This window comes from Leptodactylus fuscus, chromosome 6, assembly GCF_031893055.1.
Source record: "Leptodactylus fuscus isolate aLepFus1 chromosome 6, aLepFus1.hap2, whole genome shotgun sequence".
Lineage (NCBI taxonomy): Eukaryota > Metazoa > Chordata > Amphibia > Anura > Leptodactylidae > Leptodactylus > Leptodactylus fuscus.
Genome location: NC_134270.1, coordinates 104,777,165 through 104,804,709, shown reverse-complemented (window position 1 = coordinate 104,804,709; position 27,545 = coordinate 104,777,165). Strand labels below are relative to the sequence as shown.

Here is a 27,545-nt window from a genome sequence, read left to right as displayed (position 1 = left end):
GACTAGATCACTGACAGCAGAATCGATCCCTCTTGTTTTAAGGTGATTTGTGGGTTTTGTTTTCTACTATAGTGTATATTTTTTGATACATACTGCATTGTAATGTGGCTGTCTATGTTATCTGTATATTTTCTTTGTTGTTTGAATATGTTTATGGTTATGATGGTATGTTGTATAGTTATTGTACAAGGTAGCACAAGCCTAAATACTAAGCCCATAAAGAAACAGACAAAATCAATTTAGATAAGCAAGGCCACAATGTTTTAACCCCTTCCCGCCGATGGCATTTTTTGATTTTCGTTTTTGACTCCCCTCCTTCTAAACCCCATAACTTTTTTATTTCTCCGCTCCCAGAGCCATATGAGGTCTTAATTTTTGCGGGACAATTTTTTCTTCATGATGCCACCATTAATTATTCTATATAATGTACTGGGAAGCAGGAAAAAAATTCAGAATGGGGTGGATTTGAAGAAAAAATGCATTTCTGCGACTTTCTTACGGGCTTTGGTTTTACGGCGTTCACTGTGCAGCCAAAATGACATGTCCCCTATATTCTGTGCTTCGGTACGGTTCCAGGGATACTAAATTTATATGGTTTTATTTACATTTTGACCCCTAAAAAAATTCCAAAACGGTGTTAAAAATTTTTTTTTCTAAAAGTCGCCATATTCCGACGGCCGTAACTTTTTTATACATAGGTGTACGGGGATGCATAGGGCGTCTTTTTTTGCGGGGCCGGGTGTACTTTTTAGTTCTACCATTTTCGGGAAATGTTATTGCTTTGATCACTTTTTATTCAAATTTTTATCAGAATTAAAACAGTGAAAAAACGGCGGTTTGGCACTTTTGACTATTTTTCCTGCTACGGCGTTTACCGAACAGGAAAAATATTTTTATAGATTTGTAGAGCGGGCGATTTCGGACGCGGGGATACCTAACATGTATATGTTTCACAGTTTTTAACTACTTTTATATTTGTTCTAGGGAAAGGGGGGTGATTTGAACTTTTAATACTTTTTATATTTTTTTATATTTTTTTTTACTTTTTTTTTAATTTTTTTTTTGCATTTATTAGACCCCCTAGGGGTGTTGAACCCCAGGGGGTCTGATCACTAATGCAATGCATTACAATGCTAATGCATTGCAATGCATTGCAAAAAATCATCATCTCTTTTGCAGGCTGTATACACCAGCCTGCAAAAGAGAGAATTTGCAGACCGGCTGGGAGCCTTTAACAAGGCTCCCGGCTGTCATGGCAACGGGGGGTCGGCCCTGGAGCATGCTCCAGGAGCCGGCGATCCCTGCCAAAATGGCGGCGCCCATGCGCCGCCGGGAAAATGGCGCCTCCGGCGCCTTTGACAGCAGCACCGGAGGGGTTAATGCCTCCGATCGGTCCGGGGACCCATCGGAGGCATTAGAGCCGGTTGTCTACTGCTTAAAGCGGTAGACACCCGGCGGCTATGGCGGCCACCCAGCTCCCGGGCGGTCGCCATAGTTACAGACCCGACACGCGCCGTACTATTACGGCGCATGTCGGGAAGGGGTTAAACAATTATTGAATATTATAAATTAAGAAATTATCATCAAGCAACTGCAGCGCTGGAGTCCTGGGTTCAAATACAACAAAAGACAACATGTGCATGGAGTTTGTATGTTCCCCCCATGTTTGCGTGAGTTTCCTCCCACACTCCAAAGACATACTGATAGGAAATATAGATTGTAAACCCTATATGGGACAATGATTGCAACATCTGCAAAAGCGCTGCGGAATATGATGTTGGTATACAAGGAAAAATGTATCTTTATACCGTATTAGCCAGTGCATATGAAATATAAAGATTGAGAGTCTTCAATAGTTGATGCCTTCTTAATGGCTAATAAAAATGATGACAGATTTCTAGACTACTAGGTCTCTTCATCAGGCAAGGTATGACGCAATATCTGAAGGCATGCATATTTATACACAAAAAAAGGCACAGGAATCAGAGGGCATCCTTTGAACTGATAATTTGTTTTTAACTTCTAAAGCTGGGTTCACACTATCGTCGGTGTCCGACAGCTAGTGTCTGTGAAGGATTTTAGCATCGGACACTAGCTGTGTCCGTTTACAATTCCTATTAATTTAGATGGGATATTATGTAGTGTCCTTAAGTGTCCGTTTACAAAGATGTCCGATTTTTCAAGTGGACAGCAAAATCCTACATGCAGGATTTTGCGGACATTAGCTGCGGACACTAGCTGTTCGACACCGATGCCAGTGTGAACCCAGCCTAACTTTTTAACTTTTAACTTAATCCATTTATTTGTGTGTATACTGCTTTCCATCACCAGTCGCACCAAACACTTGGTTATTTTGCCTCTTTTTGTGTATAAATATGCATGCCTTCAGATATTGCGTCATACCATGCCTGATGAAGAGACCTAATAGTCTCAAAAGCTTTTAATCTGTCATCATTTTTGTTAGCCATTAAAAAAGTATCAATTACTGGTGATATACAAGTAAGCAAAATAAATAGATTTAAACCCTGTATGAACCAACTATTATACTGAATCCATCAAGCCTTAGATGACACAACTTTAAAGAAAACACTGCAAAAAGGACATTTGGGTCTTGCTTCTAAAGAAAGTGCTTGATCATGGTAGAAACCACATGTAGAGCCCCATTTACCTGCCCTTGTCAACCACTACCGAACCAGATATTGCTAAGACTATAGGGGGCCACCTGAACTTTGGTTGTTGTAATGGTAAATATGGTTGACCCATAGGCTTTCTTAGATATTGGAGTGAAAGTTCTGATTTGCCCTTGAAAAATTTCAATGTGTGTGCAGGTACGTAGTGTACTGTATGGTCTAGGTTCTAATAAATTGCTCCATCATCTGAAGACTTTTCTTGCTGAATGTATATCCAGGTTTGGAGGGTTTCTGCCTTGCACCTTTTGAAAAGACCTCCTTCTGGTTGGTGCTGTTTGTTTATTACATGATTTAGAAATAGGAGAGATCCTGTACTGGAGATTAGAACTGTGGGGAATCCTGCACCAGGATTTAGAAATTGCAGAACTCTCATCTTGTACATTACAAATGGAAATGATTTTGTTTGGTATCATCCTGGAAATTGGAAAATGGACAAATTTTGTCTTCAGGTTTTGAAACGCAAAAGATCCTGATCTAAAATGAAATTAAACTTGTGAACTGAGATAAAATACTGGAGAAAGAGATTAATCTGGAAAATACAGACAGTGTGAAACACTGAGAATATAGATAAGATGTGAGCACCAGTGACAAAACACATGCATAGTAAATGTATTATATAGCATCTGTAGCCTGATGTCAGGAAAAGGGGGCAGATGAAAACCTATTTAAGATATATTTACAGTGGACATGCCATTTATCCACTACCGACCCATGACCCAACTCCATTACATTCCTTGCTGATGATCACTTGACTGTGCATGTGTTTAGCTTGTGCTGCAGGCATCAGGCAACCCCGGCTCTTACACATTTATTACTAAAATGCTGCTACTCTGTAGACACAAATATCAAACACATAGAAATTTAATGGTCAGCTGAACCAGGCAAAACATAGTTATTCCAGTATAAGAAATAATCCCAGCATTACAATCTTGGATTACAATCTCTGTTTCTCAGTGCACTATATTTTACTTCTCAGCTAGATCAATGTTATTGTTGTTTAAAGGGTACATGAGTTTTTCATAAAACTTACAAATCATGCTGATTTTTCTTGGGAACATCAGTCTGTCTGACTCTACAAAAGTGTTCATTTATTATTTTTTTTTCATTTTGCTTGCACCTTGATTTACAGTTCACTCAGAGCAAGGGGGCAAGTACATAGTGGGGGCCTCTAGCAGTTCACTGAGCATCTTCCCATGAGGCTCAGGAGTGTGCGTAAAGCCTCAAGTAATTGTCTATGTATTATAGATTTGTATTCTATTTATGGCACTATCTGGACAAATCTTATATATGTACTGTATATGCTAAATAATGCATGTCATCCTACACAAGCTTTTCACACCTCTCTCCTCTTAACCCCATGCTGAGTTAGAAGAGAGCTAATTTAATGTCTTTTCCCTGCTGGTCTGTTGTCACAGACCTCTGCACTGATTAAAAAAAATATCCCACTCTGTCCAGTGAAGAGACACCAGCCAATACATACAGAGAGCCGTTCAAGCAGCATCAGACTGAGGGGCCTAAAGCCCATCTAACAACATCCTGCTAATAACCTACATCACGGCTCCTTCACTTACATTTTACATGCAGTTTGTGTTGACTATCTGGCATTACTGAGTATGTTCCCAGGATGGTCATCGCCTACAGTGCTGTGTATGCTCCAATAACTCCAGGTAAGTTCATGCACAGTACTCTATTGGGAATGACACAGCCGTGGAGAACTACACATACATGCAAGATTATAGTGAGGGAGCTGTAATGCAGTCATAGCACACAGGGCTGACAGTGGGAATTTTGAGACTCATCCCCCCGCATGGTATATAATGCTCCATAGTGCCCTCCAGAGTATACAATGCTCACCTGAGCCCCCCACAGTGGCCCCTCATGGTATATAGTGCTCCACAGTGTCCCCACACAGTATAAAATGTTCCCCATAGTGGCCCCTCATGGTAAATAATGCTCCACTCAGCATAATATAATCCCTTACTATGTACGGCTGTATTCACACAGAGTAACGCCAGGCGTTTTTTGTGTGTTTTTTGCACATAGCGCCGCGTTTACGCCGCTTAGCGCCGCGTTAACGCCGCGTATACGCAGCGTTAACGCCGCGCTATTTAGCGGTGGCGTTGCCCGGCGTTAACGCGGCGCTATGTGCAAAAAACACACAAAAAACGCCTGGCGTTACTCTGTGTGAATACAGCCTAAGGCTCTCCACATTAGCCTTACATAGTATAATATATTCCCCAGAGCCTGCCCTCCACCACAGTATAATGTTCCACAGTGGCCCCCACACCATATAATATGCTTCTGAGAAGCCCCACAAAGTAGGGGCTTGCCTGAAGAAGCTCTCTGTGTGGTGCTACTATGGAGCATTATACTTGGGGTAGAGCTCTGGGGAAGCATATTATACTGTGTGGGGCCACTATAGGGAGTACATTATACTGGGGGGCTCTGGGGAACATATATTGGGTGGGGACATTGTGGACAATTATACTGGGGTGGCCTCTGGCAACATATTATATTGTGTAGGACCACTGTGGAGCCTTTTACTATGTGGGGCCACTATGGAACTTTATACTGGGAAGATTATAGTGAGGGAGCTGTGATGCAGGAAAAGCACACAGGGCTGCCAGAAGGAATTTTGAGTACTCCAACCCCCACATTATAATGCTCCACATGATAGATAATGCTCTACAGTGGCCCCACACAATATAAAATGCTCCCGTAAACACCCTCTAGTGGCCCCACATGGTATATAACTCTCCACACTGTATAATATGCTACCCAGAGCTCCAACACAGTATAATGTTCCACAGAGGTCACACACAATATAATATGCTCCACACAATTTATAAAAGGCTCCCCACAATATAATTCTCTACAGTGGCACCATACAGTATAATATGCTCCCTACAGTGCCCATCAATACAATGCTCCACAGAGTATATTCTCCCAAGGAGCCTCACTCAATATAATATGCTTCACAGTGGCCCCACACAGTGCAGAACAATAAGTTTGGAGAGCCTATTATGTGGAGAGCCTATTATACTATGAAACTTATTTGCTCAGGCAAAGAGCAGGTCCTCTCCCTGCCTGCGAACGCCGCAAAGCCCCGCCCCTTTCGCTCCACCATGCCCCCTCCACTCCGCCCCCTTCTCCGGGGGGAGGGGGGGCGGCTTTCTGTCGTCCGCCTTGGGCGGCGAAAAAGGCAGGTTCACCCCTGGGTTTGAAAAAAAAGGTCTGTTAGTGCTTTTAATGGATTAATAAGTACACCCAAATACCTTTAGCAGTGTTTTGAGTGATTTCTGGGTTTCTCTGCATCTTCTACATTTTTTCTTACATGGTGTAGCTTCCTGTTCTTTTTTCCTACAGCTACCATGATGCATTGCTCTTCACTTAGAGCTGACTCACACTACCTACCCCTCTCACTCACTCCCTTTCCCTCAGACTTCCTCCATTTCCCTAGCTAGCACACCCACTAGTAGTCCTTCCTAACTAAGTAACTCAGCCCATCCCCCTAACCCATAATACTTACCTGTGTTCCTGTCCAGATCTTCTGGGCTTGGGAGATCACTTGCTTCTGTGGTGCCGGCTCCTCTGCCTCTTCCTGGGGGGCCGTCAAGAAGAAGTCAAGAGGAGGAGCCTGCCCCCCAGAAGGAAGTTATGTTCATTGCCCAGAAGATCCAGACAGGAAGACAGGTACATATGATGGGGTGGGGGGTTAGTATAGGTGACATTCTGTTTCAGGAAACGGGAAAACAGAACATCACTGGAAAATCTGAATATATGCCTGTAGCGATCACATGTGGGTAAATATACAGTACATTTTTGGTAAAGTGAGTAAGTTAGAAGTTAGGTGGGGGAGGGTGTTTATCTTGGTTTAGAAATATGATTTTACCCCAGATAACCCCTTTAAACGTAAGGAGGAACTATTATATATAAGTGGACTATTATAAAGGGAAGTTATATACATGGAGGGGCTATTATTAAGGTGAACTATTATTTATATGATAGGCTATTATTTATAAGGGATTAACGATTTATAGAGGCCTGTAAAAAGGAGGAAACTATTATATATAAGTAATCTATTATAAAGGGGAAACTGGTATTTATAAGGGTAACTATTATTTATGAGAGGGCTATTATTAATAAGAGGGAACTATTTATAAGGGAGCAGTATTATTTCTAGGTGGTGACTGTTACTCATAAGTCCTCTGTCATTAATATTATATTAGTGGAGATCACCTGGCATCACCATCAATCTGTTTCATTGTACAGTGCTGTGCTTGGTATTGCAGCTGAGCCCAGGTACTGAGCTACAAACAGGCCAGATGGCCGATGAACATAACCTCACTGGCCTCTGAAGTGCTTTGAATAGCTGGTGGGTAGTGGTGCCAGGTGTTAGACCCTTAACAATCTGATATTGATGATCTAAAGATAGATTATCAGTATCTAAAGAACACCTTCAAATATTAAAACAAATGGTCATAAATAAATATAATATAAGAAATGTAATATATCTAAAATATATGTTATTTATGTCTACTTCCTCTGTCCATCAGATTCTATGTGGTTTCACATAGAAAATAAATTAAAGTGGTTGTCCAGTTTCAGTAAATAAATGCAAATTTGAGAAATAATTTACCATTATACTTTCTGCATCAATTTCTCAGTATTCTAGATCTCTGCTTGCTGTCATTCATTCTGCCTACTTCCAATAGATGAAAATCAGTCCATGGTCATGTGATGTACAGTCCATGGTCATGTGATGTACACACAGGTGCACAGCTCGTTATACTCACAGCACACTAATCAAACATCTGTTTGGTAATTAATGAGCAGTCCACTTGTGTCACATGACCATGGACCGTATATCTCATAACCATGGACTGATTTTTATCTACCGGGATTAAGCAGAATATATGACAGCAAGCAGAGATCTAGAAAACTGTGAGGGAGTGATACAGAAAGTATATTGGGAAATTGTACAACTTTCATTATACAAACAGTAACATTTATTTGATGAAACTTGACAACTCCTTGAAGGCATAAACCATATGATGCTCTATTATGTACAAGTGTTGCATCTAGGGGAGGATATCTCTTGCTACAGTGGTAGTCTAGATAAAAGCAAGCAAAGTACTGTAGCGTAAAAATTTTTGACATCATATTGTGTACATTTTCAGGCATTTCTGACCAATGGTACTGAAGACATAAAGTGTCACGATGGCTTCAGGAAATAGCAAGCCTAATTTTCAGGGAAAGAAAGTTATTGGTCATGGAGATATCAAGAAGATGGATCCCATGCAGAGAGCAAGACACTTGGCTTATGAACAACCTAGCAAATCAATAGCTGCTTCCTTGCTCATGACTCAGAACCGACTGAAGGAGCATGCTCTGAAGTCAGTCCCAGAACCTCAAAGGCAGGTCCTTGACCCAGAACAAGAAAGACAGATGAAGGTTATAGGGCAGCTGAAGGCTGCAGAAGCTCGCAACCGTATACGTCTGATGAGAATTCGCTTTCAGTGCATGAGGGTATGATTCATTCATACAAATAACCCATAAAATGTCCCAGGGATTCCTATATTATCTGCCTCAAAACTGTGTATGATGAACATGACATTACATAAAGGAACCTAAAAATCAGAATAGGACCCCTGTAAGTACTGGTTCATACCGTCACACTACCCACCATAGATAGGCCTTCGTCTTGATAACTGAACAACCATCCTTTCTTACCTTAGTAGGAAAGTATGTGTGTTGCGACTTCCAAGCTCCTTCCTCAATAGACCACCCATTTTGAAAAAAAAAAAAAAAAAAAAGGGGGAGTCCTACAGAGGTTCATAGCACCCACTGGAAGAGGAAGTGGCATCCAGGATGAGGATCATTCTTCTGCTTAGTTCCCATATTAGTGATTCTGGGCATATAATGTCTGGTTTCTGAAATATAGCCCAGTAATGAGACATTGTCAGCAAGATGTAGACAAGAAAGGACAGGTCAAGTGGCGGCTGTTTCTCCCTATTTACATAAACACACAGCAACAAGCTAGCTGCAGAGAATGTAGAAGCCTTTCATCCCTTTCGCTCATCCTATCCAAGGTCTCAGTGCTTTTAGTTAAATGCACAGCAATTATATTTCAGCAGGCAGATCTATAAATGTAGTTTTCAACTGGCAGTGGAAATGGATTTTTTTTTAACCTCTGAGCCAAAACTCTAGATATACCAGTTCATGTTTTATTAACAACATGGGCTATATGTTTGTATGCACAGCAAGTTTAGGTTGTAACTAGACACACCATTGTCATGAGGTGTCAACTGCCTTTAAAGGGGTGATCCGGCTTTCAAAAATGATCTACAAATACATCCCCAGCAGTGCTAAATACTCACTGATCCCTTATGGAGTTTATTTTACTTGTTCCTTGTATCACTGGTACATTGCCATAAATCTGTGGACAAACTACATTTTCCATGATTCATCAGCCTGCTCTCACTCTCTGTGTTTCCATGTTTTCTGCTCGCAAGGGAAGGGTTGGGAGGAGTGAAATTCTAAATTAAAGGGGCTCTATCATTGGGAAAAGTCATTTTTAACTAAACATATACTTGCATAGCCTTTAGAAAAGCTATTCCACACATACATTTTATATGTAAATCGCCTCAGTAGTTTTTAAATGAGACAGTTTTATTCATATGCTAATTTGCCTGCTGCGAACACTAGAAGTCTCAGCAAGCACTGTCTCTGCTGTGTGTGAGAGCAGGGAGATGAGTCATCAGCAGCAGCCTGTGCTGTACACATAGCAGACAGTGCTCACTGAGAACTTCCTGTGCTGGCTGGAGGCTAATTAGCATATTAATAAAAGCAGGCTCATTCAAAAACTACTGAGGTGATTTACATACAAAAGGTATGTGTGGAATAGCCTTTCTAAAGACTATGCAAGTATATGTTTAGTTAAGAATGACTTTTCCCAATGATAGAGCCCCTTTAAACATCACAGCAGCATATAACCTCAGATGTGGGAGTGATGTATTATGTATTACTTGTGATTTAATTGCAGGAGAGAGTGAATGTAGCACCAACAAAGTGAATGGTATTCTGGCTAGTCCAATCCACACATTGTAGAAAAAACATCTGCAGCGGAAAAGCTGTATTTTCAAAAAATGTCGGTGATTTTTTTAAATCACAGCATGTCATTTATACCTGCGGAAACACTGGCGTTTTCCCTATAGGCATGGATCTATGAGGATTTCCACACACCTCTGACTGATGCCTCCAAATAGATCTGCCTCTATCATATATCTTGTACTGCTGATGCTGACTGCTGCTCCTAAACTGCTACCGTCACATGAGGGGCAATACGGCATGGAATAATATGATAGACCAGGCCATGTCTAGCTAGACATGGCCTGGTCTATCATATTATTCCATGCCGTACTGCCCCTCATGTCGCCACAGCTATCACCACTCAGCTGGATAAGTCCTATGGCAGAAGACGGAAAGCTGAGAACGGAGACCCAAACGCTAGTATGAACCTAGCGTAAGGCTGCGGGTCCAAATTAGATTTCAAATGAGTTTTATACATTTCTCAGATCCTGCACAGTCATGACATTCCCCCAGCAGCCCAGACACGTAACATTTAAGTGTTATTAATGCCATGTGAGGGAGGATCTTCTCCAGCCTGGATCGTATCAGCTGATTTTCTTAATTAATGTGAATATCAAAATCTTATCGAAGATCATGGTGGATTGGTTGGCAGCGAGTGGGTTTTATCTGCGCACGTTATGCCATGTTGAACATTACAAAGGTTTTGACAGTCCTCGATCTGGTCAAGAGGGGAACGGACAGTCAAGCACAGCCATCTCTAGTCACCAAAGACGCAGAAAAAGTCTTTGATAACATCAACTGGATTTTTGTCAGCACTGATAGTGCTCACTAAAGGCATAAGGCAGGGCTATCCCTTTTCAATCCTGTTGCACTGGGCACTTGAATCTCGGGCTCAGGTCCTGGAAAGCAGAGACATATCGGGGGAAAAAAGGTTGGCAGCAACCGAGTGACTGTTACCCTTTTTACGGACGACATCCTCCTGTTCGTAGAGGATGGGGCTTTAGACAAGGTCATTCATACTATAGAAGGGGAGTACCTCCTTTTAGGGTCTTTCAGACTTTGGGAATCTGGATAAAAACTGATGTCCCCATATAACATATCTAGGGATTATGATTATGAAAACCCCAGAATCATTGTATACCTTAAACTACCCACCTCTGATGGAGAGCATTTGTGCAGAGCTGCGGCACTAGGCTTCCTTATCTCGGTCCACAATGGGCAGGTGTTACCTGGTCAAGATGATTAGCTTTGCCATGTCCCATTCAAACAATGCTGCTTCATTAAGGCACAGCACCTCAACTCAGCTTTTACCACATTCAGGGGCGTATCTAGCAAAGACCAGGCCCCATAGAATTGACTTGCACCCCACACTCTCACACACACACACACACACACACACACACACACACACACACACACACACAGTATAATGGCCCATAGCAGCCACTCCACATAGTATAATGTCCCACAGTGGCCCTTCCACATAGTATAATGTCTCATAGTGGCCCCTTCACACAGTATAATGTCACTTAGTGGTCCCTGCACACAGTAAAATGTTCCAGAACAGCTCTTCTACATAGTATAAGGTTCCATAGTGGCCCCTGTAGTGTTACAGTTACTGCAAAAATTTTGGAGGTACACCACTCACAAACTATTATTATACGTTGGGGTCTGGATAATGATCGGAGGCCCAGAGGAGGTGACAAACATAAAAACCAATGTTATTCACCTTTCCTGGGCTTCGCTGTGAACCTCCTCAATGATGTTATAGATGTGGGTAACTCCAGCCTGACTTATTTGACGTCACTAAAGTGGACTTAAGACAGCAGAGTGTCCCGCCAGAGCCCAGGAGAGGTAAATAACACTGGGGGGGTTTTATCTTCACTCACCTCCCCTGGCCCTCCTATCATTAAATTTGGGGGTCAGAACAGACCTCCAAGTATAGTTGCAGTTTAGTTCGGGCATCTATCCGAAAGGAACCACCATGTGAACCTCACAAAATGATTCTCGCAGGGTTCACCCAACAAATAGTCTTGCCGTGGCCTTACTTCCCTGGTCCTGATCACGGCCACCTCCACTTCGCCTTCTGCCCTCCAGGGGGCCCCATGCATCCTATATTACGTCACTGCTCAGCATCAGTGACATGATATGGGATACACAGGGGCCCCCTAGAGGGCAGAAGGGGATGCAGAGGCGGCCATGACAGAAGCAGGGACCAGTAAGTAAATAGGGCCCATTACCTCCAGCAGGTAATGGCCTATAAAATAAAAAATAATAAATAAAAGTTGCTATGGCGGTAGTTACACTATGGACCACATTCATATAGAGGGGGAGGCGTCTCAGGATTCCCCTGGCCAAATTTATGTTATCAAGTGAAGATTCCCAACATTCAGTTTTGTAATGTCAGGGGCTACAATTTGGCGTGTGTGCTTTGCCGTGTCTACAACTGGGTAAATGCTTCTAACAGTTTTTCTAACTACACCCTAGAGATGGCCTTGGCCTCCCAGTGGAATTTAGATGCTCTATTACATACCCTTTACTTGCAGGAGGTCGTGGGTCCCTGGTGCTGAGAAAAACAATTGCAGCCTAGAAGAAAATTCATAAGCGGCTCAGTCTTTCTTTCCAAATCTCAAAATACACGTGCTATTGGGGATACCCAGGTTTCCCTCAAGGGGATGTTCCACAAGTGTAAAGAAAAGGGTATCACTAGGTTAGGAGACTTATGGTCTGTTGAGTATAGGAGATAGTTAACATTACCCCAGATAAAGGGGAAATATGGTTTGTCGGGAGGGGTCTTCTATCGATATGTTCAACTCTAGTCATTTTGCAGGAGCAAATTACATCATGTCAGAGATATCCTGCAATGCTTTTGACAGTTTTCTACAGCGGCGAGAAGTAGAGGATCTGTTTCTATATTGTACAAGGGCCTCATGCAGGTATATTTGGAATCTATAAAAGAATCTGTTTTTCAATTGGTTGTTAATTGGGAATGATTTGAGTTTAAAAAAAAGTTGTAATCAATGAGAGCTGGAGCGTAACCCATTTTCGATTCATTCACAAAGCCATTTACGCTTTTACAATTCCGCTGCACACCAGTGCCCCTTATTCAAAATGTCAGCTGGAGAAAGTGTATTTAACACACTGCATTTGTAGCTGCAAGATGATACAGCAGTTCTGGTGCTCAGTCCTAACATATATTGCAGATGTTTAGAATATAGTGATTCCCCTTGAACCCATTCCGCTACTGTTCTATATTGACCCTCTCTCTCGCACCCTTTCATTGATTGTCATAGCAACTCTTCTTGTGGCAAAACGTGTTCTCCTGTAGCATTGGCTACAGTCTACCCATCCAGGAATGGGGGAGCTGATGTTACAGCTCATGGAACTGGAGTGATTAGATACTCAGATTAGATTAGATATCTGTTTAGATACTCTGATGTCTGATTTTCATGGCTGTTTATTATATGTGTGTGCCTGTATGTAGCACATGCAAGTCAACAAAACAGGCACATCTATAAAACCATTGCTTCTTGCAATATAATCTCAATGTGTATTAAAAAAAAAAAAAAAAAAAAAAAAAAAAAAAAAACACAGGCAAGCATCTTTCTCCCTAATAAATAAATAATTTTTGGAGCGTTTTAAATGTTTAATGTGTAAAAGTGAGTGTGAGTGTATGGTTGAACTCCTGAGTTTGTATTACCATCCGTTTTTCCATAGACATACATGTCATTTTTACTTTTACATAACTTTGGCTGTGTTTGCCATAGAGAGCTAGAAATTGGATAGATTGGTTCCTAGGAGCCCTAAGAGTGTTCTACAATATGTCTTAAGGCAATTTAAGCTACGGGTCATACCAAATTTGTTTGACCCGAAACAAATTTTGGGTATGAAACAAATCTTGAGAGATTCGCCCATCACTAATACACTCAGTGGCCAAAAGTCACAGGAAGGCATGTCCCAGTGCCAATTGTATCGGATATAACGCTCAAACAGTGTGGCGCAATGCGGCCTATGACACTAGTGTCGCCAGGATACCTGAGCAGTCTGATGCAGACAGGTGTTTCATGAACATGGCAGCACGTCGCTAGTTAAGTGACTTTGAGCGTGGGATGATAATCGGTGCAACACACATAGGGCATAGGATTTTGGAGATTACCCAGGAATTTGGGTTTCCGAGGTCAACAGTGTCTACTGTGGGTCAAATCCCCACCGATTTGAATGTGGGGCACCTGGACCCCATTTCCACCAGGACTGTACACTGAGAACTGCAACGCATAGGCTTCAACAGTCAACTCCTGAGTCATGTCCCTTTGCTAATGCCGCAACACAGAGCTCAAAGACTGGTATGGGCTTGTGACCATCGTCATTGGACCATGGAACAGTGGCGGCATGTGGCATGGTCTTATGAATCACGGTTCCAGTTGCATAAAGCCAATGGGAGTGTAATAGTGTGGCATATGCCCCATGAATCCATGGATCCTGCATGTCAACATTGATGTGTCCAGGCGTGAGGTGGTGCCATCATGGTCTGGGCTGTGTTCACATGGTCACAATTGGATCCCATTGTCTGGGTGCAGGGATCAATAACCAGTGCTCGATACGTGCAACTTATGGCAGACCATTTGCACCCCTTTCTGATGTTGGAGTTCCCTGATGGGGATTCTGTGTACCAACAGGACAATGCAACATGTCATCGCTCGTTGGTGACACGGGACTGGCTTAATGAACACACCAGTGACCTCACGACCCTCGATTGGCCTGCCCGCTCTCCCAACCTCAACCCCATAGAGCATTTATGGGATGCTGTGGATACCAGTGTTCGCTCCATGGACCCAGCACCAACTACACAGGACCAATTGTGGGCTGCAGTGCAGACTGCGTGGATCAATATCGCTCCAGAACTCTTCCAACACCTCGTGGAGTCCATGCCTCGTCATCTTGCTGCAGTTATCAGGGCTCACGGAAGGGCGACCCCGCTATTAATGGTGCACCCGGTACCTTCCCATGACTTTTGGCCACTCAGTGTATATGCCATGTTATCTTTATTCTGCCTGTCAGCATTACGTTGATAAGAATTTTACATTGGGTTTTTATGTGCTACTTCTGCACAATAAAATCATTTTTTTTATTTTTTAATAATTTGTTTTCATGACACCATATTCTGAGAGGCATAACTTTTTTTTTTATTTTTTTCATAATCAGAGCTGTTTAAAGGCTTGGCTTTTGCAGGAACATTTTTTATATTTAGAATCAATATAACTGAAAACCAGAAATTTTATTGTATTTTTTTTTTTTTTTATCGTGCAGAATAAAAATGGAAAATTTTGTATTATTATTATGTTAAAAATAATATCAGGAAAATGGCTCTATTTTGTTTTTCATTTTATAATTTACAACATATATATATATATATATATATATATATATATATATATATGTGTGTATATTTAGTCCAGTACTGAGACTTGAACACTAGATGGCGCAATTGCTACAATAGTACATGGCAATGCTTCTGCTTTGCTGCTAGCGGAAGTGGCAGCAAACAGCAAGAGGGGTTTCAAGGCCACAGTGTTTTCACTGCACACGCCGATAGAGGAGGATGTCAGCTATGTGTCAAAGCTGATGTCTTCTGCCAATGGTATCGACTGTACAAGAGGGGGGGAAGGGGGGAAGAGGCATCATCCTCCTCTTCATGCACTTTGGGTGTAGGCGGGGTTTCCACCTTTGGCTGTGTGGTTGTACCTTTTCCCCACAAATCCCAGAACAAAGGGAAATCAAGTCCCAAAATCGCATTATGCATAAGGTTTTTTACAACACCCACTTCATAATAAACAGTCTATAGCACTATAGACTCTATTGTGACCTTGGACATGGGGTAATCCTTGATATCCCCATGGATGCAACAAACACTCATACGTTTGTCTGGGATAAAGTCCCCAGCTATTAAGCTGGCATGCACCAGAGTGACCAGGCTGCCAAAGTCCAACAGCACCTGGACAGAATGGCCATTCACCTCAACTTGGCAGACCTGAGGCCCAGTCTCTAGTCCCGGTGCCGCAGCACAGACAGGTCTGGCAAATAATGATCAACACCCACCAGCATCACAGTCCATTGGCTCAGAGGTGAATGGGCACTGGGCAGCAATATGTCCCCGCTCATGGCATCTCCAACACTGTACCAGCCCTGGTTTCTCCAGCAGAGAGCTTGGGCTGGTGGACTACCTGGAAAACCCATCACAAGCTCTTTTCCCTCTGCTCTCAAATAATGGAACAGTCTTACCGGGGGGTGCCCTCCACCGGGGGTTCCTGGGACGTCGCGCTATAGGGTCATCACAGAGTTCCACCTCAGTCGCCAGGTACCTTTCTAGAAGGCTGACGAGCTGGTTGGCATCTATGGGGTCTCCATGTCCAACCCTGCGCTGCAACGCAGGAGGAAGAGCTCTGGTGAACCGGTCTAGGACCACCTTCTCCACCATCTTTGCAGGGGTACAGGTGTCTGGTTCCAGCCACTTTTTCACCAGGTGAATCAGGTCGTACATCTGGGATCTGGCAGGCTTGTCCATATGGTAGCTCCAGGTACGTACCCGCCAGGCACGGACAGCAGTGGTTACCCCCAGCCGAGCAAGAATTTCCGCCTTTAACTTATCATAGTCCTGGACATCTTGCTGGCAGAGGTCATAATAGGCCTTCTGGGGTTCACCAGTCAAATAGGGTGCAATGACGTCTGCCCAGTCAGTAGCTGGCAGTTTCTCCCGTTCGGCCACTCTCTCAAACATAGTCAGGAAGGCTTCCACGTCATCATCTGGGGTCATCTTTTGCAAAGCTCTTTGCACAGCCCCCTTCTCATCTCTGTGCTCCATAGGTCTCTGCAGGTTAGTGACAATAATCTCTTTAAGGAGCGCAATTTGCTCCATCAGCAAATGATTTGTTTGTTGTTGCTGCACATTGGACTGCACGAAATGCTTCAGTATCTCCTCCATAGTCTGGGTCTGTAAAGGAGCAGCAGCCTTCACCAGGGACATAAAAAAAAAAAAAAAAAAAAAATTTCTCCAGCAACGAGTGGACGTGTCGTTGCCCCTAGCAACACGTCCTCCACCAATTGTCAGGGTCTGAGGTTGCTAGGTGGGGTGGCATAGACACAAGTCCAGTTTCTTTAGTCCAAAACAATAGTAGAGTTTTATTTTCACTCAAAAAAGGTAGTGCAGCAACAAAAGGAAACAATACAAAAATAAATCCCTGCCCAGCTAGGCTCTAACTAAACATAGAATAGGTTACCTCACCTAGAATAACAGAAATCCAAAACCAGTTGAACAATTCAGGACACAGCTCCAAAAATATGACCTGTCTTTCACTCTCCAGCCAAGCTCTGCCAAAGTGTTGCTGCTGGAGCTGGCTTCTTAAGCCTCCTCGACGAGGAGACTCTCTGCAGCTGAGTCTCTGCCGGAACATCCCCAAAGTGTGGACTGGAGGGGGGGGGGGGAATGACAGGTCCCACTACCAATCCTACCTGTCATTCCTAAAAATCCAGCCCAGTACTGAGCATTTACCAAAATGTTCAGCAGACAAAAGTTGTCTGCTGAGAACAAACATTCCTGGAGTTTTCTCATCTCACCCACCTGAGTAGTCTGGGCGAGATGTCCACCCCTTCCATTACCTGAACAGCCATCGGCTTACAGCAGAAATAGGTTTCCGCTTTTGAAGTAACAGTACATCATGTGGTGGGAACCAATGCACAAAGCAAGCACCATAAAGGCATGGTTGGGTAGGTTTGTTGTGGAAGTACATGGTTAACCCACACAGAGCCCTCACCTCAACCTCACTTAACACCTTTTGGATGAACTAGAACAGAGATTGTAAGTAAGGCCTTCTCATCCAATATCAGTGTCTGGCCTCACCATTACTCTTCCAGTTAAAGGGGAAAAATTCTTAGAGACAAACTCCATAATCCCATAGGAAGTCTCCTCAACAATCTGTCTTACTTGAAAGGGAAGACCAACTCCATATTAATGCCTATGGATTTTGAATGTCTAAAAACTCCTGTAGCTCCAATGTGTACCTGTCCCAATACTTGTATCCATATAATGTACTGTTTTGTTTACTGCAATTTTCTCTTTCTTACTGGAATCAGTGGATAGCACTGCAGCCTTGCAGCGCTGGAGTCCTGGGTTCAAATCTAGTCAAGCACAGCATCTGCAAGGAGTTTGTATGCTCTCCGTGTTTGTATGGGTTTCCTCTGACACTCCAGTTTCCTTCCACACTCCAAAAACATACTGATAGGGCTCACAATCTGAATTCCCTACTTGGGACAGTAATATATCTGTGAAAGTGCTGTGGAATATGATGGTGCTATGTGACGAAGCCAAATAAATATCATGATATAACCATACAGGCCACTGAGCTTTACAACGGTGATTCTATACTTTTTGAAACCCCTCAGCTTCATGCCTGGATCAATAGTATATAGCTGTGTGCTATATGTACCCTTCCTATATGAACAACATCATTTTTGTTTTTAACTACTGTAGGGGGTTCAGCTCACACGGTTGGGAACAGCAATGACACCATGCAGACAGGTAGTAGGATAAACAAGTCCAGAGTGTTTTATTTGGGATTTCGGCATAAAACACTGTGCCAGCAAAGTAACAAAACAGCAAAAACCTAAGCCTTGTCCGGCTCTACCTATACAACAGGTTACCTCTCTGACCTAGAGCAGGTTGAGTCCCCACATTAGCAGGTCAAAGTCCACACTATACCTGTTGGTCTCAGGAGTGTTTTCCTCACACACTCCGTGTGTCTGTATCAGGCCCATAACTGAGCTTCCTTCCCCAGTAAATAGCCCCAAGGAAACCTCACCTGTGAATGCTCCGGACTCAGGGCAAAACCCGTGGTGGAGTAAGGGTGTGGACTGGAAGGCTCCCACTACCAACCTGCCCTCCAGTCCAGAAAAGCCAGCCCATAATATGGAACAAGAGCTCTAGCACAGGCATGTCAAACATGTGGCCCGCGGGCCGCATGCGGCCCTTTGCAGGCATATCTGTAGCACGCACAAAAGTCTCAAACTTTGTCTCTAAAGTTTAGAGACAAAGTTTGAGACTTTTGTGCGGGCCGCAGATGTGCAAAACTCACGCTGCTACTCGCTGTGTTGACGTGATGTGACGTGATGACGTCACATCGCGTCTACAACTGTTACCGCGCGCGAGAGAGAGAGTGCGGCGGGGGAGCGAGGACTCGGAGTCGTCAGAGAAGGTAAGTTTAATGTGTGTACACATAGAGGTGGAACGTGAAACTAGGGGCAGATGAAGGAGGGGACGGCATGACAATGGGGCAGAGATGGAGAGGACATGAATCTGGGGGCAGAGATGGAGGGGACATGAATCTGGGGGCAGAGATGGAGGGGACATGAATCTGGGGGCAGAGATGGAGGGGACATGAATCTGGGGGCAGAGATGGAGGGGACATGAATCTGGGGGCAGAGATGGAGGGACATGAATCTGGGGGCAGAGATGGAGGAACATGAATCTGGGGGCAGAGATGGAGGGGACATGAATCTGGGGGCAAAGATGGAGGGGCATGAATCTGGGGCAGAGATGGAGGGACATGAATCTGGGGGCAGAGATGGAGGGGACATGAATCTGGGGGCAGAGATGGAGGGGACATGAATCTGGGGGCAGAGATGGGGGGACATGAATCTGGGGGCAGAGATGGAGGGACATGAATCTGGGGGCAGAGATGGGGGGACATGAATCTGGGGCAGACATGGAGGGGACATGAATCTGGGGGCAGAGATGGAGGGGGGACATGAATCTGGGTGGCAGAGATGGGAGGGAAATGAATCTGGGGCAGAGATGGAGGGGACATGAAACTGGGGGCAGAGATGGAGGAGGGACATGAAACTGGGGGCAGATGAAGGGTGTATATGTAAACAGATAATTTTCTTTTATGAAACTAACAAAATCTTCTCAGAGAACAAGGCTGACTGATCACCACTTATCATCTTTGATCAAAGTAGGCACTGCGTTGTCATTTCAGCCTGATATACCAACAATTGTTAGCACAAAGAGGTGTCAAGCCTCAGGACAAAACACTAAAAAAGATTGAAAAAAATGTTAGCAAATAAATGTTTAGTTTTTAATTGCTGTATTTTTGTTAAATATATTAGTTGCTGTTACATATTACTACTTCATATCTTGTTTTCATGACTGCTGTTAAAATACGTGTGTGACATTAGCTGCTGTGTGCGGCCCTCGCAACAACCTCTTGTTACTCATGTGGCCCTCGGGGTACCCTGAGTTTGACATGCCTGCTCTAGCAGACTATGCTCTGCTAGAACATGATTGCTCTGGCTTTCCTTTATCTCGCCTGGCTGAGGAAACCAGGCGAGATATACACTCCATCCACCACCTTACCGTACACTTTACCACACTACTTTATGACAAAACTAATGTAGTCAACAGGCAAGGGGTGGCAAATTACTTTTGAGAATCAGATAGACTGGTCTTTTAAGAAGTTCTGCAGCAGCAGTAAACATTTCATCCCCTCATCTCCATCCCTATAATAACAGTCTCTTCAAAGAAGTAGAAGATCGTGTCCGGAGTAAAGTTTCTTAAGTAAAAATGTTATGCCTTCCCATCACAAGGTTTACTGTCAGCTAATAGTTAATGCCTACAACATCCTGTAGTAATACAGGGTGACATTGTTTGAACCGTGTCTCCTAAAACATCTGGAATGTCTTCTAAATTTCCTCCCGAGATCCCCGCTGCAGTTATTTTTAGATACCCAAATTAAGAAGGCCAGCCTTCCTGTTTTATCCTCATCCATCCCATATCACATGCACCAGAAATACTTCTTACTGAGACGGGGTCAAGAATGTGTCAGAAGCTGTGTGTAGCCCAGTAATAGATCTGGAAGATTGCCCAAAGGGTCAGAGTAATAGGGTGGTGATTCTGAACAATGGCTATAGAGGTATGATATGCTTTCAGCTCATAAGGTCAGTATGATAGAATTGGGGGCAAGTAACAAAGTCCCTATTACATATGTATATTGAATTTCCTTTGTGTCTAGCTGATTAAAGGCACAAAATTGTATACAGGAGGCTGTATTTGTGTGTAAGCCAGGGGTTATGCCATGAAAATGATTTATCTTCTATCCTACCTATGCTTTATTTACATAAAACATTTAGGGTCTGTTCACATGGAGGAATTTGCCACAGATTTGGGGGCGGATTTCGCCCCTAAATCCGGAGCAGATTCCTCCTGAAATCCGTCTCCCATTATTTTCAATGGGAGGCAGAGATCGCAGCAGGGCACAGAAAAAAGAAGCGTCCTGCTCGATCTCGCCGCAGATTCCATGGCTGATTCAGCTGCAGGGTCCACAGCTCGAGACTCCCTCCAATCGTCCGGGCCTAATCAGAAGCGGGATGCCGCGACAGAATGATGGTGCACTGCATCGGCATTCCATCATGGCTAGACTGTGGCGAAAATTCCTCTTCACTTTCTGAATGTTCTACTGTATCTCTGTATTTGTTCATTCATTTTTGTACATTGTAACTGTTGGTCAGATTGGTGGTGGCTCTTTTATCATGGCTGGTTTGCTTGTTACCTTATAGTATTCAGTTTGTGTCAGGATAACAAAAGGGAAGTCTGGTCCTTAGTGTTACATTACAGGGGGTTGGTTACTCACAGGGTTTTATTCCTGTGCGGACCCTGTTGTAACTGGAGAGCCATTGGGAACCTGACATCTGATGATCTAGTGATTGAACAGTGAAGAAATAAAAGTAGTGTACTTGGCACCAAATGCTGTTTGCTCATGAAGATTGAAACAGTGGGATAGAAAAATGGCTAAAATAGAGAGGATTATTGAAACAGAGGCTACAGAGAGAGGTCTTGAGCACATCACTCCAAGCTTTAAGTAGGACTTTTCATCATGTCCACCAACCCCAGTCCTATCTTCAATAGTTACCTTTCTTCTGATTTCAGCGCAGTTGGAATTTTTTCTCTACCCGGTATGCTAACTAGGTTCCATTGTCAGGTGGGTGGGCCTAGACTGGAGCAGACAGTCAAGAAACGCCCACCTGACAGTAGAGAGCTTAATTCTGCTGAAACTAAAACAAATTCTTGCTCCAGAATGTCCTGAGAGAGAAAAACCATTTGAGCCTCTTCAATAAACTACTTCATTCACATCAAGTACTCTCTAGTAACAGCCCAATTTGGGGTGTTACAGCGACACAAAATGAATTCCAACTTTGTTTTGCCCTTATTAACAATGTAACATATTTTTACAGGCTCAGGAATTAAACTATCTGATCTCTTGCCAACCAACTGCCCGTGATGCCATTCGACTGGAAGTTTTGCTGCCGCCCCAGCCACATGAAGACAAGTCCCGTGACTCCTTACGGCGACTAGAGGTAGGCCTCTGGCTTTTAAACTCCTTTAGGCTAGCCATATATAATTGTGACTGTATCCTAGTGATAAACAGCGGACGCTTATCTCTCTCCCGTTCTGATAAAATGTAGCTAAGCTAACTATTATTATTATTTTTATTATTATTGTTTATTTATATAGCACCATTAATTCCATGGTGCTTTACATTTGAGGGTTTACATACAATGCACAAAATATACAGGTGGCACAATGGGGTAGAGGGCCCTGCCCGCGAGGGCTTACAATCTATGAGGGAAGGGGGATAGAGACAGAAGGAGAGGGGGAGACTGTATAGAAGGCAGTGCGGTGATGGTGTTATTGGAGGTTGTAGGCCTTCCCGAATAGGTGAGTCTTCAGGGCCTTCTTGAATCCTGTGATTGTGGGGGTCAGTCTTATGTGTCTTGGTAAGGAGTTTCAGAGTATGGGGGATGCACGGGAGAAATCTTGGAGACGGTTGTGTGAGGAGTGGATGAGAGCGGAGTAGGAGGTCGTTGGAGGATCTGAGGTTACGTGTAGGCCAGTAGTGGGAGATTAGGTCAGAGATATATGGAGGGGACAGGTTGTGGATGGCTCTGTATGTTAGCGTTAGTAGCTTGAATTCAACTTAGCATAGTTATAAGGGAGTCCAAGCTTTATTCATTTCTGATATAATCCGCCATTGTAAATATGCCACATGATGCGCCATTCCACTATGAGCAGATCCTATCATTGTGATTCTCTAGCTTGTGCTGCTGATAACATCAGGAACTAAAGATTATATTAGATATAATTATTCCACAATTTCTTATTGAATGAGCTTTGTAAGGTCTGCATACAACTGCTGCTATCTGTGTATATGAGAAGGTGAGTACTCTGACAAACATGGGACTCTAAGTGCCCTGTATATTAGGACAATGTGAGAGGTCTGTACATTAAGGTTAGGTGGAAGGTAAGAGCTGTATATGTTATAGTGGCTGTGTTTGGTATTGTACTTCAGTCCCATTCACTTCAGTATGACTGAACTGCAGCTGTACTCACGGCCATTTTAATCCATTAGGTGGTCCTGTGCTAACTTTTTGAAAGTGGGCCTTCCTCCCCCCCATAATTTAATTTCCCCTGACCCTTCAACCACCAATGTTACAAAAAATACTCACCTAACCCTGCTCCCACAGACCTGCAGGTTTCGACTGTAATGATGTATGTGGCTCAGCGCTCATTTTGCTTCCCTGTCGCAAACATCATCAGTCGAAGGCTGTATACCCTAAGGATGTAGATGAAGTTCAAACCATGTAAATGACTAATGTGAAGGCACCAGGAGAGGGCAGAGCCTGTGGTTCTCATATGTACTGCTTCCTCTTCAAATGGGGGTTTTGGGTGTCAGACCTCCACTGATCACGTTTTAATGACCTATCCCAAAGAGATACGTCTTCAGTATGTAAGTCCCAGAATATCACTTTAAGAAGGTTAGATGAGATTCCTGTATTTTAAGAAGTGAGAAGACTATATTTGTTATGACCCGGTCTTCGTTATCTCAGCCTGTTAGGTTCAGGAATGGAGTGCCTGAACGGCATTCTGCACATGAATTGTCTGATGCGTGGCAGGGGAATGTGCACACTGGGCATGCAGTCTTTGTGGTTTCACTCTTGCATGGTTCGTGCAATGAGATGCGCCGCTGATCATTGCACTAGTGCAGGGGTGTCCAATACGTCGATCGCGATCTACCGGTCGATCGCGAAGGACGTGTGGGTCGATCGCGGGATGCAACCAGGGATCCCCGGTGTCTGCAGGCCCCGCCTGCAAGTGTCTGGAGATGACTCTCAGCCTGCGCTGTGAACAAGCACTCCGGACACTTGCAGGCCTGGCAGCAGCAGCTCCGGGGGATGACGGGCTCCCCGCTCATAGGGATGTAGGGAGCCGGGGTGCAGCTTGTTCACAGCGCAGGCTGAGAGTCATCTCCAGACACTGGCAGGCAGGGCTGCCGCAGCCCCAGCCTGCCAGTATCCAGAGATAACTCTCAGCCTGTGCTGTGAACAAGCAGACATCGGGGATCCCTGAACGCCGCTGTCTCCTGCTCTCACGCTCCGCCCGACCCTGCCCACATGCCCGTCCCCGCCCACAGACATGACCTACCCCACCCACAGACACGCCCTGGCCCGCCCCGGCCCCGCCCACAAGAAGTGGGTAGTAGATCTTATCCCTTGGTCAGTTTATAAAGTAGCTCACATGCTGAAAAAGTGTGAGCACCCCTGCACTAGTGTATCTTGGCCTCTGAAGGGGTTAAGTTTTTCTGCTGTGCTAGGACTCTATTCAGGTTGTCGGTGGTTCAGAGTTCTGATATCCAATTGGCCTTCTGAATACTCCTGCTTCTGGTTATTTAAACTCCCCTTTGCATGCTGTCAGTTGCCGGTCTTAGGCTGAGTTCACACGGGGTATTTTGGTCAGGATTTTGAGGCCATATTCGCAATCAATGGGAGTCGGTCAGTTCTTTTTTCTTGGAGCCATTTGTTCCAACTCCCGGAAAAAAGAACAGACATGCTCATTCTTCAGGCAGAGTCGCCTCACGAATCCGCCTGAAGACACTCCCTCCTCCCGACTATGCCCATTCATTTGGGCCTAATCCGGAGCGGAGTGCACGACTGGATGCCGGGCATCCAGTTGCAGCTACCTGTATTTTGGGCCAGAACCTGAGGCAACCTCCGCCTCAGGTTCTGGACCAAAAAACCCTGTGTGAACTCGGCCTTAAACTTCAGTTTCCTGCATTCCAGACATGGTCTGTCTGTCTAAAACTGCTTAATTATCTGCGTCTGAATCCTGACCCATTCAGCCTTCCTTGCTGCCTATTCATACTATCTGGGATATTGCTAAGTATTGAGCATATTGATCCAAGCATAGTTGTTCCGGGTGCAGTGAACCCTAGCCTTTTTTCTGCTTGGATGTTTGGACATTTTGTAGGGTTTTTGGTGTGTGACACTAAGTTCTGTTTTTCCTATCCCTTTGCATAGTGTCACCAGTGGCGGATCCAGGGTTTGCGGGGCCCTGGGCAATTGACTTTGGTGGGGCCCTACTTACTGGGGGGTCTCGCACTTCTAACCTGTACTTCCCAACTGTTGAAGACTAGAAAGAGGGCCGCAGCAAATTAGGCCCCGCCCACTTTTATGTTGACTCCGCCCATTCTGATTCATTTTTCATGTGATTCCACACAGTATAATCCTCCTACAGTCACCCGTAAATTATATGTCCCCCTCCATCTCTCCCCCATTTTCATATACACCCTTGATCTACCCCTAATTTCATGCCCCCCCCTCTATCTCTGCCCCCAGTTTCATGCCATTCTCCCCCTTTATCTTCCCACAGTTTCATGTCCCCCCGTCTCTGCCCCAGTGTCATGCCATTCTCCCCCCCTTCATCTGCCCCAATGTCATGCCATTCTCCCCACCTTCATCTGCCCCAGTGTCATGCCATTCTCCCCACCTTCATCTGCCCCAGTGTCATGCCATCCCCCCCTTCATCTGCCTCAGTGTCATGCCGTTCTCCCCCCCTTCATTTGCCCCAATGTCATGCCGTTCTCTCCCCCTTCATTTGCCCCAGTGTCATGCTGTTCTCCCTCCCTTCATCTGCCCCAGTGTCATGCTGTTCTCCCCCCTCCATCTGCCCCAGTGTCATGCCATTCTCCCCCCTTCATCTGCCTCAGTGTCATGCCGTTCCCCCCTTCATTTGCCCCAGTGTCATGCCGTTCCCCCCCTTCATCTGCCCCAGTGTCATGTCGTTCTCCCCCCTCCATCTGCCCCAGTGTCATGCCGTTCTCCCCCCTTCATCTGCCCCAGTGTCATGCCGTTCTCCCCCCTTCATCCGCCCCAGTGTCATGCCGTTCTCCCCCCTTCATCTGCCCCAGTGTCATGCCATTCTCCCCCCTTCATCTGCCTCAGTGTCATGCCGTTCTCCCCCCTTCGTCTGCCCCAGTGTCATGCCATTCTCCCCCTTCATCTGCCCCAGTGTCAAGCTGTTCTCCCCCCTCCATCTGCCCCAGTGTCATGCCGTTCTCCCCCCTCCATCTGCCCCAGTGTCATGCCATTCTCTCCCCCTTCATCTGCCCCAGTGTCATGCCGTTCTCCCCCCTTCATCTGCCCCAGTGTCATGCTGTTTTCCCCCTCTCCATCTGCCCCAGTGTCATGCCGTTCTCCCCCTCCATCTGCCCCAGTGTCATGCTGTTCTCCCCCCCTCCATCTGCCCCAGTGTCATGCTGTTCTCCTCCCCTCCATCTGCCCCAGTGTCATGCCGTTCTCCCCCCTTCATCTGCCCCAGTGTCATGCTGTTTTCCCCCTCTCCATCTGCCCCAGTGTCATGCCGTTCTCCCCCTCCATCTGCCCCAGTGTCATGCTGTTCTCCCCCCCCTCCATCTGCCCCAGTGTCATGCTGTTCTCCTCCCCTCCATCTGCCCCAGTGTCATGCCATTCTCCCCCCTCCATCTGCCCCAGTGTCATACTGTTCTCTCCCCTCCATCTGCCCCAGTGTCATGCCATTCTCACACATACACACACACACACACACACACACACTCACCTTTCCTCGATCCCCCGCAGCTCTCTCCCTCATACACATATTGTAGGCGCGATGTGACGTCATCACATCGCGGCTACAAATGCCGGAGCTCAGCATTAAAGCAGGAGCTGAGCAGTGACAGCTCCTGCTTTAAATGCCTATGTATTCAGCTCATCGGCGTCCTACGGACGCCGATGAGTTGAAATCGGGACATGCTGACCGGGACCATTGCCCGGCTCGCCCGGCCCTGGATCCGCCCCTGAGTGTCACTATTTCTGTGTTTCACGTTTATTTTCTCTTCTATACTTTGTGTTCCCTCACATTCACCGTCAGTCCAGTCGAACCCCTTTGGGGCATTTTCTGTATCTTACCTCTCCTTCATAAATGTGAAACTAGTCAGGTTTCCGGTTTCTCTTGTAGGTGAGTTATTTCTCCGGCTGTGTTCGCACCCACTCAGGTTAGTTAGTCGGGCCCACGGCTACTTCTAGTGTGCAAGGCAGGGATTAGGAGTATCACACACTAGATATTCCAAACTACTCATTACTGTTGTTTTTCTTTTGTGTTTTTCCACTTGGCTGAGACATTATCAGTCAGGGGCCAGTCCATGGTCAGAGATCCCCAGACCATAACAATATTGTAAGGAGTGAGTGGTCAATTAGAATGTGTGCAGGTCCTGTAGAGGGGTGGTCAGGTGAGATGATAATACTACACATATATGGGATAGCCATTGAGTTTTGTCCTGTTCTTTTGCAGAGAGAACGAGTAGAGAAGCTCATGGAGGATGATCGAGGACTAATGACTAACCGAATTTCCTGAGAGACTCGGCC

General features: G+C 44.9%; 1 protein-coding gene across 1 annotated transcript; it reads left to right on the top strand.

Moving 5' to 3' along the window:
* On the top strand, nt 1-27,545 carry LKAAEAR1 (LKAAEAR motif containing 1). Its single transcript, XM_075278629.1, has 4 exons — nt 1-42; nt 7,871-8,219; nt 22,062-22,184; nt 27,472-27,545. Exons 2-4 carry the CDS (start codon nt 7,911-7,913, stop codon nt 27,532-27,534), a joined length of 495 nt encoding a protein of 164 aa, XP_075134730.1. The 5' UTR covers nt 1-42; nt 7,871-7,910; the 3' UTR covers nt 27,535-27,545.

Bases quoted from the DNA above. Each gene is read 5' to 3' on its own strand.
- LKAAEAR1 (XM_075278629.1), top strand. From the start codon at position 7,911: ATGGCTTCAGGAAATAGCAAGCCTAATTTTCAGGGAAAGAAAGTTATT. The intron at 8,220-22,061 runs GTATGATTCATT...ATATTTTTACAG, and splicing joins TTCGCTTTCAGTGCATGAGG to GCTCAGGAATTAAACTATCT. The intron at 22,185-27,471 runs GTAGGCCTCTGG...GTTCTTTTGCAG, and splicing joins ACTCCTTACGGCGACTAGAG to AGAGAACGAGTAGAGAAGCT.